This window comes from Carlito syrichta, unplaced genomic scaffold (assembly GCF_000164805.1).
Source record: "Carlito syrichta isolate Samal-C Ts95f unplaced genomic scaffold, Tarsius_syrichta-2.0.1 Scaffold301784, whole genome shotgun sequence".
NCBI classification, from domain to species: domain Eukaryota; kingdom Metazoa; phylum Chordata; class Mammalia; order Primates; family Tarsiidae; genus Carlito; species Carlito syrichta.
In genome coordinates, this window is record NW_007245880.1 from 579,280 (window position 1) to 591,915 (window position 12,636).

Here is a 12,636-nt window from a genome sequence, read left to right on the forward strand (position 1 = left end):
CAGGCGGGTCTCGAACCCGTGGGCTCAGGCAATCCACTCACCTCAGCCTCCCAAAGGTGCAGGATTATAGGCTGAGCCACCGAGCCCGGCGGCATAATGCTTTCAAAAGTTTTTTTAAATATCAAAACAAGCATGACTTAGTATAGACTAGAACTTAAAATTCTCCTGAATTTTTAAGATAAAGCAAAAGACTTCAAACACATTTTTATCTCTGAGTGGTCTCTTTTCAGATTGCTAGGAGTGTGTGTTCATATCTCTTGTTGTTAGGCTTATTTTAGTGAAATTGTTTGAAGCGTTACTAGTATCTAAAATCATTCTTAGGAAGTTTGAGCTGGATCATGATCATCCCATTTAAGAGTATTTATTCTCAGTATGAGTTCTTTGACATTTAGTAAGAAATGAGGTACAGCGGAAGGATTTGTTCATTTCTTATAACTGTGGGGCATCTCTCCGGGGTGAATTGAAGTTTAGATTTTATATTAAAAATCACAATAGTCATATTTATAGGATTTTTTTTCTGTATAAATTTGCTCTCTGACAAGATTTCTCGCTATAGGATTTCCTTCTGTGTATTATGTATATATACATATATGGTTTCTTAAAATACAGAATCACAAAGCTTTTGAAGAAAATAGGTCCCTAATTGTATACTTGTTGCTTATAAACAAACTGTTTTCCTGACTTTTCCATCCCCAGGAGATCACCTTTATTTGTTCCTAGACCTTTATTCTTTCCTCTTTCCTTGGATTAGGAGTGAATTTGGGAAAAGTCTACACATAGGTCCAGGGCCAGAGGACACGGTTTAATGTAACAGGAAGCCCATTTTCATTTACATTGTTGGCCATCATTTGTTTTCAACATGTGCAAATAGCCTGTGGTCTGGCTCCCAAGAAATCATGGATTGTGCAGAGACTCTTTGCCGTTATGTATTGAGGAATATAAATACTAGTTTTTAGACATTTTGTGCCTTTATTAAGTGGAAGACTGTAAGAAATGGTTTGTGTTAACAGTTTTCCTGATTATTTTAGAGAAAATACTGATAACCAGAAGTCTGTGCCAAATAAATTACAAGGTTACAGCAGCTGTAGGCATAGGTCCAAGCTTATCACAGTGAGACTAACAGGACAAGGATACTAGTTCCCTTCAGATGAGAAATGAAACTGAATTCCTGACCACAAAGGGTCATCCTAAGCCCCTGGTTTTTCTTATACTGGAAGGTATCCTTGGTCCTCATTCACAACCTAAAATCACCAAGTTGGAGAGAAGTGACCAGGAAATCTGAATCTAGAAGGATTACATCATCCTTGTACTTTAGCTTTTGTGTATGCTGTTTTGCTCATACATTTTCTAGCTGAAAAACTGATGCTGCTAGCTTCTACTTTGTTTTTTAGCCTTATATTTCCTTCACACATGGTAGGTCAGAGGCTCTCCAATTCTAGCAGGTGTCAGAAGGGCTTGTTAAGCATGTAGGTCACTTCCAGAGTTTCTCATTCAATAGGTCATGGGCAAGAGGTCTAGGGCTTGCATTTTTTTTTTGTTTTTTTTTGAGTTGGAGTTTCACTCTGTTGCCCAGACTGGAGTGCAGTGGCTGCTCCCAGCCACCGCAGCCTCGACCCACTGGGCTCCGGCGATCCTTCCGCCTCAGCCTTTCGAGTAGCCAGAATTACAGGCATGCGCTACTATGCCTGGCTGATTTTTGATTTATTGTAGAGATGAGGTCTCGCCAAGTTGCCCAGATGGGTCTCGAACCCGCGGGCTCAGGCAATCCACTCACCTCAGCCTCCCAAAGGCGCGGAACTACAAGCTGAGCCACCAAGCCCAGCTTGGGGTTTGCATTTTTAACAGATTCCCAGAGATCGGGATGTTACTGGTCAGGGACCATGTTGTGAAAACCACAACTTCAGTCTCTACCCACACCTGCAACTTCCTGCATGTGCCACACTCTCCTCCCATGCCTTGCCTTTGCCTGAAATATACTCTCCAGCCTTGTCTTCTTTGCTACTTAGGTGGTCCTGCAGATTCAGCTCATATAGCTCCTCCTTTGGGAAGCTTTCTTTTATGCCCCTCTCCATCTCCAAGGCAGAATTATGCACTCCTTGTTTTTGTTTCTGCCATTATTTCCTGTTTACATGTCTCCCACATTAGTTTTTAGAGAGCAGAGATTGTATTTCCTATTCATTTACCAATGCCCACTAAAATGACTGACACATAGTAGGTGCCCATTGAAGGTTTGTTGGGTGAATATGCTCTACTCACCACAGCCTTGTTTTTCTTAACAAAAGGATGTGAAGCTCAGAAGTGGGGGCCTGAATGTAACCTTCTCTGTACTGCTTGTATGAACAATGGTGTCTGCCATGAAGATACTGGAGAATGCATTTGCCCTCCTGGGTTTATGGGAAGGACATGTGAGAAGGGTAAGTCAAGAGTATTTGATGAGTAAGCTTTGGATTGAAAAGGTCATCACTGTGGGATCTAGAATTTTAGATCTTGACACAGAGAGGCACAGAAACTAAATGACCTCTGTTGGGCCATATGGTAACTCTGTGTGGATAGAAAAAGGTGCCCTTTCTTAAAGGTTTTTATTGTCAGGCCCTGGAAAGTTATAATAAATGGACAAATTGATGGACATGAATGGGACCCCCTAGGTTTGTTCAGTGTACAACCTACATAACTGAGTGATGACCCTGATGTTGGGGACAGTTTCATTTCCTGTAACGTGGGCCACGTGGTTGTGTTCATCCTGCCCATGCCACAGCTGCGACTTGACTATTTTCCACGTTCACTGGTCCAGGAGAGACTAATCCAAAGAAGAATTATGCATTTTAAGGGCCCACATATTTGACTCTGGATCAACTTTTCTTTCCTCTCAAAGCTTGTGAACTGCACACGTTCGGCAGAACTTGTAAAGAAAGGTGTAATGGACCAGAGGGATGCAAGTCCTACGTCTTCTGTCTCCCGGACCCCTATGGGTGTTCCTGCGCCACAGGCTGGATGGGTCTGCAGTGCAATGAAGGTATGCACCAACCACACCCTTTTTTTTTTTTTTTTGAGTTGGAGTCTCACTCTGTCTCCCAGACTGGAGTGCAGTGGCCGCTCCCAGCCACTGCAGCCTCGACCTGCTGGGCTCCGGCGATCCTTCTGCTCAGCCTTTCAAGTAACTGGAACTAGAGGCGTGCGCTACCACGCCCAGCTAATTTTTGATTTATTGTAGAGATGAGGTCTCGCCAAGTTGCCCAGGCGGGTCTCGAACCCACAGGCTCAGGCAATTCACTCACCTCAGCCTCCCAAAGTGCGGGATTACAGGCTGAGCCACCGAGCCCAGCTAACCAATCACACCCTTGAACAAAAAAGCTCTCCGTGTTTACAAAGAAGATTCAGTATGCTGGAAATCACAGTGGTAGCTATATCTGGACTACTCAGTCAGCTACCCTCTGCTGGACTACAGGCTTTTGACTCATGGATATTTTCATCCAAAGTTAATTATACTTCCACAGTAAGACTCTGTTATTTTATTTTATTTTATGAGTTGTGGGATACAAGTGAGGATTTACTACATAAGTAGGTTGCATGTTGGTGCAGTTTCTAGCTGGCTTCTAGCTGGCTCTCTCTCCTTGATAGTGGACCCAGGTAACCATTGTTTTGCCACATTACTCCCCTCCCCCAACAGTGCCCAGCATCTGCTGTTCCCACCCTTGTGCTAGTGTGACTTGTGTTCAGGGCCCCCTTATGAGTGAGAACATATGATATTCAGTTTTTTCTGTGATAGTTTACCAAGTATGATGGTCTCCAGCTGCATCCAAGTTGCTGGGAAGGCCATGATTTTGTTCTTCCTTATGGCTACATAATATTCCATTGTCTGTATGTACCAAGTTCTCCTTATTCAGTCTACTTGCAATGGGCATCTGGATTGGTTCCGTGCCTTTGTTATTGTGAATCTTGCTGCAATAGACATGCATGTGCAGGTGTCTTTTTGGTAGAGTGATTTATGTTCCTCTGGGTATAGGTCCAGGAGAGAGATCGCTGGATTATACGGGAGTTCAATTTCCAATTATTTTATAAATTGCCACACTGCTTTCCATAGAGGCTAGAAAGCACTTCTGATACATATCATCAGCAGATCTCATGGAAGATTCTTTTGGTAGGTATGACGGGGGCCTGAGGTTCTGCATTTCTTTGTGTGTGAGTGTGTGTGTGTGTGTGTGTGTGTGTGTGTGTGTGTGTGTGTGTGTGTGTGTTGGAAACTCACTCTGTCACCCAGGCTGGAGTGCAGTGGTACAGTCACAGTCACCACAGCCTCAGCCTACTGGGCTCAGGGGATCCTTCTGTCTCAGTCTTCCAAGTAGCTGGAACTACAGGTGTGCGCTACCACAGCTGGCTTATTTTTGACTTATTATAGAGACAAGGTCTCGCTAAGTTGCCCAGGCGGGTCACAAACCCCTGAGTTTTGGCAGTCCTCTCGCCTCGGCCCCCCAAAATGCTGGGATCACAGTCTTGAGCTACCACGCCCAGCTGAGGTTCTTCATTTCTAACAAAATCCCATGAGGTTCCGATACTATTGGTTTTCAGATCACACTTTAAGTAGGAAGACCATAGAAGATTGGGTTTTTTTAGTGAATCATAAAAATCAGAACTTTAGCTTGGTGCTGTGGTGTGCACCAGTAGTCCCAGTTACTTTACAGGCTGAGGTAGGAGGATTACTTGAACCCAGGAGATCAAGGCTGCAGTGAGCTGGGATCACACCACTGTACTCCAGCCTGTGTGACAGAGTGAGACTTTATCTTTAAAAACAAACAAACAAAAACAAAAACTTGGAAATTTTATGTCAGATCTACAAAGGGCTTGGGGCTTGAAAATTAAAGAAATAAAACCAACATCTGCTATGGACCTTACTCAAGCAGTATTAATTTCATTTACTCAAATAGTCCCTCTGCCCTCTCTAAAAAACTTTTCTGTTTGACAAGGCTCAATGAAGGGACCTTGACATCTGTTTTCTAATACACGTTTCACATCTACCACCACGTAGTAGCTTAGCATGAGCCTGCGACCAAATATGCAGAGCCATCTTTATTGGGTACTAATGTGATGAATTAGCCAGAGCTCAGTGGCTTTTCAGTGTTTTCCAACAAAGTCAGCATTTTCCATATCTGACACTGATGAGTCATAATGGGACCCACAGCAACCTGATAACAATGCTTCAGGGCAGAGCAATTTAGTAGACATATAAACCATGTACATAGAGAATTTCAATTTGCCTAATGCCCAAATTAAAAGAGAAAGAGGTAAAATAATGTTGATGTATTATTTAACCCAGTATGTTAAAAATATTATCATTTCAATGTAATCAATAGAAAAAAGTGTTAATGGGATGTTTTGCCTTCCTTTTTTCTGTTTTTGCTTCTAGTATATATTGTTTTCTCTTTTTTATTTTAAAAATGTGGGGGACAATTCAGGGTTAGGTACATGTGTGGTCATCATACAGGTAAAGTGTGGGTACCCTTATTGATAATATGTCCCCCCCACCCCTGGCAGTATCCCACTACTGCAAATCTCTGTCGTATAGTATTATGATAAATGTTCAGGGTCCGCTTATGAGTGAGTACACGTGGTACTCAGATCTTTGTTTCTGTGATAGATCACTGAGTATTATAGACTCTAATTCCATCCAGGTTGCTGCAAAGTTCATAATTTTGTTTTTATTCATGGCTGCATAATATTCCATCATGTAAATGTACCACATCTTCTTTATCCAGTATACTTTTGATAGGCAGCATGGTTGGTTCTATGTTTTTGCTATTGTGAATAATGCTGCAATAAACATGCGTGTGCAGGTATCTTTTTCATAGAGAGATTTTAGCTCCTCCAGGTATATTCCCAGCAGGAGGATTGCTGGGTCATATGGAAGGTCGATTTTTCGATCTTTTGGGAATCGCCACACTGTTTTCCACAGAAGTTGTACTCGTTAACACTCCCACCAACAGTGTAGATGTGTTCCCTTTTCCCCCGCATCCTTTCCAGCAACTGTTTTTTGAGTTATTGATGATGGCCATCCTGGCTGGAGTTAGGTGGTATCTCCGTGTGGTTTTAATTAGCATTTCTTTGATGATTAGTCAGGATGACATTTTTTCATGTATCTGTTGACTGCGTGTATGTCTTCTTTTGAGAAGTGTCTATTCATATCTTTTGCCCATTTTTTAATGAGGCTGTTTGTTTTGTTCCTTTTGGCATGTTTGAGTTCCTTGTAGATACTGGATGTTAGGCCTTTGTCAGATTTACAGTTGGCAAATATTTTTTCCCATTCTGTGGACTGTCTCCCCACCCTCTTGATGGTTTCTTTTGCTTTGCAGAAGCTTTTCAGTTTGATGAGGTCCAACTTGCCTATCTTATCTTTTATGACATTTGCTTTTGGAGAGTTGATAAGGAATTGGTTGCCTATTCCAATTTCCCATGGGCTGTTTCCTACGTTTTCTTCCAGGATTCTTATAGTTTAAGGTTTTTGATCCATTTAGAGTTGACTTTTATATGGTGATTGGTAGGGATCCTGTTTCAGTCTTCTGCCTGTGGTCACTCAGTTTTCCTGGCACCATTTACTGAATAGGTTCTCCTCACTCCAGTAGTTGTTGGTGGAGGCTTTGTTGATGATGAGTTGGTTTAGAAATTGGTGTTTTTTCAGAATCTCTATTCTGTTCCATTTGTCTATATGCCTGTTCTTGTTCCAGTGCCAGGCTGTTTTGATTATTGTAGCTTTATAGTAGAGTTTGAAGTCTGACAGTGGGATACCTACTGCTTTGTTTCTTTTGCTAAGGATTTTTTGGCTATTTGTGGTCTTTTATGTTTCCATATAAATTTCTGTATTGTCATTTCCAGGTCTGAGAAGAATGATGTTGGTAATTTAAGGGGTATTGTGTTAAATCTGTAGATTGCCTTTGGTAGAATGAACATCTTAATAATGTTATTTCTTCCAATCCATGAGCATGGAATATTTTTCCATTTGTTTGTGTCATCTTTGATTTCTTTGAGCAGTGTTTGGTAGTTTTCATTATAAAAGTCACGTTTCTGGTTAGGAAGATGCCAAGGTATTTAATTTTTTTGTGTGTGGCTATTGTGAATGGGATTGTACTTTTTATTTCAGTTTGTTTATTGTTGGTGTATAGGAATGCAACTGTCTTTTGCATGTTTATTTTATACACTGAGACTTTGCCAAAGTCCTTTATGAGTGCAAGGAGGTTTTTGACAGATTCTCTTGGGTTCTCTTTCTTTCTTTTTTTTCTTGACGTGAATTACTTAATTTAATTTTCACAACAACCCTATTCAGTACCTATCATGAGCTCTTGGGTTTTCAAAGTATAGGATCATGCCATCTGCAAAGAGGGATAACTTAATTTCCATTTTCCTATTTGGATACCCCTGATCTCCTCCTCTTGTCTGATTGCTCTAGCCAGGACTTCCAATACTATATTGAACAGGAGGGGTGAGAGTGGGCATCCTTGTCTTGTTCCAGTTTTCAGGGGGAAAAGGTTCCAATTTCTGCCTGCTTAGCAGTTTGTTGGGTTTATCATAGATGACTCAATATTTTGAGGCATGTTCCATCTATGTCTAGATGTGCAAGGGTTTTTATCAAGAAGGGATGCTGGATTTTATCAAAAGCTTTTTCTGTGTCTAATGATGTAATTATGTGATTCTTGTTTTAACATCTGTTAACATCTGTTGATGTACTTAATTACGTTTATGGTCTTGTGGATGTTGAACCAGCCCTGCATCCTGGGGATGCAGCCTTCCTGGTCATGGTGGATGATTTTTGAGATGCGTTGTTAGATCTAGTTTGCTAGAATCTTGTTGAGAATTTTTGCATCGATGTTCATAAAGGATATTGGCCTGTAGTTTTCCTTCTTTGTCGCATCTTTACCTGGTTTGAGTATTAATGTGATATTAGCTTCATAAAATGATTTGGGGAGAGCTCTGTCTTTCTTGATTGCCTGGAATACTTTCAATAGGGTGGGTATCAGCTCCTCCTTGTAATACTCCTTTTTTTACGCTAAGTCTTTGAAATCTCAGTTTGGACTAGCCAAATTGTGGCTTGTGGCTACTATACCAAACAACACAGCTCTAGGGACTTGGAGGAGAAGGGGAAAAATTAAGGTCCCACAAAAGTTAGCTTCAGCCACCTGTGACACCTCATTCAGCTCCCTCTAAATATTATGTTTGTCCCTGTGAAACATCGAGTGAACCACAGGAGTGGAGGAGTCCCGTCTGGCCTCTGAAATGGGCACCTTAAGGTAAAGGGGACTCCAGGTAGAAAGCAGATCCAGTACCTCTTTACAAAATTTAAAAATCTTATACAAACTGTGAATACTTCTCTGGGGCCCAGGAAAGGACTCATGCAGGTAAAGAGTCTAGCACATAAGCTTCATCATCTCCATGGTGAATGTGTTTCTGGTCTAGGTTTATGAGAGCACATTCTATTAACTCAACCCAGCAGATTACTGGCTCACGAAATCACCAAGATTTTATGAATGAAAGTGTTCCAATGTTTTTCCAGACTCCTTCCAGCAGTCACTATCTTGTTCTATCTACCCAAAAGCCATTAGGAAGGGAAGGAGACATTTCTAAATAGAATCTGCTTAAGGACTTGTCTCCTTCAATAACCCAGGATTTAGAATAGTCACTGATAGGTTAGATGTTGGCAAATTTTACATATCAGGCCTGGTTTCTATCTGATGAAATTAGCAATAACTAGAGATATTCTGAAGCAAATAGCTGGGATAATAAAGGGAACAAAGGAATTCTATTGTGCAAACATATGGTTATGTAAAATCATTTAGAACTCTGCCAGGAGGAAAGGTCATGTCTAATATAACTAGAAAATCAAGGCCTTAAATGTTTCAAAGTTTCTGGCTTCCCAACAGAAATTTTATTATAGTAATTAATTTGTTTTGTGTTTATGAATAGTTCTCAACCCTTCCACCACCAGCTTTGAATAAGAAGTCAAAGTACTTGAGTTAAAAAAAAAATTCAGCTTTATTGAGGTGTAATTGACAAAAATTATGTGTTTTTAAGGTGTACAATGTGTTTTGATATATGTATACTTTGTGGAATGATTACCACTATCAAACTAATTAACATATCCATCACCTCAGATAGTTATCATTTTTTTGTGTGTGATGAGAACATTTAAGTTCTTCTTTCTATGTGTAAGTACTAATCTCTGCTTTGAATTAGCAAATCTATCTTTAAAAAATAGGAGTGAAAAAAATAAAAATACCAGCTTGGGTAACATGGTGAGAGCTCGTCTCTACAACAAAAAAATAAATAAAAAAATTAGCTGGGCATGATAGCACATGCCTGTAGTTCCGGCTACTTGGAAGGCTGAGGCGGAAGGATCGCCTGAGTCCAGCAGGTCAATGCTGGGGTGGCTGTGAGCATGCCACTGCACTCCAGCCTGGGTGATGGAGTGAGACTCCAACTCAAAAATAAATAAATAAATGAATAAAAATAAAAAAGTAAAAAATGTGAGTAAGCAATGCACTTCTCCCCAAGTGACATGAAACAAACATCAGCATGTCTGCCAGATGGAAAAAGAAAGCTGCTTTCTTTGCAAATTTCAAGTATACAGTACAGTAATAATAACTGTAGTCACCATACCATATATTAAATCTCTAGAAATTGTGCATCCAACATAATTGAGCCTTTGTACCCTGTGATCAACATCTCCCCATTTCTTTTACCCCTCAGACCCAAGCAACCACTGTTCTACTCTATTTCTATTAGTTTGACTTTTTTAGATTTCACAGATAAGTGAGATCATGCAGTTTCTGAATTTCTGTGCCTGGCTTATTTCACTTAGCATAATGTCCTCCAGCTTCATTCATGTTGTTGCAAATGACAAAATTTCCTTCTTTTTCAAGGTTGAATAGTATTCCACTCTGTGTGTGTATACAAAAATACCACGTTTCAATGGAATATTATGCAGCCATAAAGAAGGACAAACATATGGACTTTGCAGCAACTTGGATGGATGTAGAATCAGTAATACTCAGTGATTTATCACAGAAACAAAGAGCAGAGTACCAAATGTTCTCACTCATAAGTGGACCTTGAACAATTATCATAACACTAAAAGAAAGGGAGTGGCAATTGAGGGAAACTACCAGGGGAGTGGGGAAGGCACAGCTCATCAACAAGGGTACCTTCATATAATGGACATTTGTACACCTAACCCTGAATTGTACCTCACATCTTTAAGGTAAAAAAAAATAAAAATAAAAATAAAAAAATAGCAAAAGTACCACATTATTTTAAATCCATACATCCATTGATGGATACTTAGGTTGATTCCACAGCTTAGCTACTGTGAGTAATGCTGCAGTGAAGAGGAGAGTGCAGACATCTCTTTGAAATAGTTATTTCATTTCCCTTGGATATATACCCAGTAGTGAGATTGCAGGACCAAATGGTAGTTTTATTTTGATTTTTTTTAAGAAGCTCCATATTTTTTTTCCATAATGACTGTACCAATTTACTTTCTCACCATCAGTATACAAAGGCTCCCTTTTCTCTACATCCTTGCCATTCTAACAGGTGTGAGGTGATAACTCGTCATGGTTTTAAATAGTATTACCCTGATGATTAATGATGGTGAGCATTTTTTCACATCCATTTTGGCCACTTGGAAGTCGTCTTTAAGAAATGTCTATTTGGGTCCTTTGCCTATTTTCAAATCAGGTTGTTTTCTTGTTATTAAGATGTCGAATTCCTTATATATTTTGGATATTAAGATGTATGGTTTGCAAATACATTTTTTTGTACAGTGCATCTTCACTGTGTTGATTGTGTCCTTTGTTGTCCAGAAGCTTTATAGCTTGATGCGATTGCATTTGTCTATTTTTGCTTTTGTTGCCTGTGCTTTAGGTATGATATTGAAAAAGTCATTGTATAGACCCATGTCAAGATTTTTCCCTGTTTTCTTCTAGTAGTTTTACCATTTTAGGTCTTATTTTTATGTCTTTCATCCATTTTGTGTTGATTTTTTTCTATAACATGAGATGGGGGGTCTAATTTCATTCTTCCTGCTTGTGGTTATCCAGTTTTCCCAGAACCTTGCATTGAAGAGATTATTCTTTCCTCCAGTGTGTTTTTCACACCTTGGTTAAGTCAATGGACTATAAATGTATGTATGGATTTATTTCTGGGCTGTCAGTTCCGTTCCATTGATCTATACGTCTATTTTTATGCTAGGACCACAATGTTTTCATTACAATGGCATTGTAGTATATTTAGAAATCAGCTAGCATGATGTCTCTAGTTTTGTTCTTGCTCAATATTGCTTTGGTTATTTTGAATCTATTTGTGGTATCATATGAATTTTTGAATTTTTTTCCTATTTCTGTGAAAAATTCCATTGGAATTTTCATAGGGAGTGTACCGAATCTGTAAGTCACTTAGTTGTAATTGACACTAAAAATAAAGACTGCATTTTGGCTGGGTGATTAAGATACACAATTGAAACAAACCATCAGAGCCCCAAAGGGCAAGCTTTTGCATCAATTTCGGTTAAGAGGCTTCTAGTAATGTTACAGTTGATGGAAATAAGGACAGTCAGTCAACAGAATCTAATTATCATCTACCAGAATTGTTCTGGCAGGTTCAGTGAACCCCAAAGGGAAAATAGTGGTTCTGCTCTGTCCTCATAGCAGCTTATTGAAGTACAGAAACACAGTTTGAATGGCGGAAACACTCTGCTATAAAGTAAAAATTGGAAACAGGATTTAAAGGATTAACATTTTAAATTCTCTTGATTTTTAGGTTTTAGCAGTTTAACTGTGATTTGCCTATGTGTAATTTTCTTTATATTTCTTATTGCTTGGGGTTTAACAAATTATTGAATGTGTTTCAATAAAAAAAATTTAGGGAAATTGAAACCAGTATTTCTTCCAATATTTTTTCTACCACTTTCTCACTGCTCCTTTTTGGACCTCCAATTACATGTGTATTAGACCTTTTGATATTGTCTCATGGGTCCCTAAGGCTCGAATTATTTTTTTTTAAATACTTTCCCCAATGTATGTTCTTCAGATTGGAGATCTATTGATTTAGCTTCAAGTTGATTGACTCTTTTGTCATCTCTATTCTTTTGCTAAACCTATACAATGATATTTTTGAGACATTATATTTTTCAGTTTTAGAATTTACTTGTGGTTATTTTTTATAGTTCCTATTTCTCTGAAGTTTCTCATTGTTTCATTTTGTCTTCTTTTACCTCACTGAACATAGTTATAATTGATTTAACGTTTTTGTCTACTATTAGCAACACTGGATCATAGCAGTTGGTCTCTGTTGGTTTTGATTTTCTTTCCTCTTAAGAATGAGCCATAATTCCTCCATTCTTCTTATGTTGAGTAATTTGGATTATATCTTGGACACTGTGAATGTTACATTGTGGAGACTCTGGATTATGACATATTTCTTTAAGGAATGCTGATTTTGTTTTGTTTTAGCAGACAATTCATTTGGCAAGACGCAAACTGCAAACGGTGACTCTTAGGCATCAGGTCAAACTCAGTATAGTTCTTTTATCTTTGGCTGAACTTCTTTGAATCTGCACTGAACATGTATGGTTCAAGTGTCAGCTAAAGATTTGGG

General features: G+C 39.2%; 1 protein-coding gene across 3 annotated transcripts in view; it reads left to right on the forward strand.

Annotated features, from left to right (window-relative positions):
• The window catches only part of TEK (TEK receptor tyrosine kinase), a 122,692-nt gene that overhangs the window by 59,915 nt on the left and 50,141 nt on the right, over nucleotides 1–12,636 (forward strand). For all 3 annotated transcript variants that reach the window (XM_008055229.1, XM_008055230.1, XM_008055231.1), the window contains 2 exons: nucleotides 2,283–2,414; nucleotides 2,873–3,013. In XM_008055229.1, coding sequence (XP_008053420.1) covers nucleotides 2,283–2,414; nucleotides 2,873–3,013 — 273 coding nt within the window. The remainder of the gene's footprint in view (nucleotides 1–2,282; nucleotides 2,415–2,872; nucleotides 3,014–12,636) is intronic.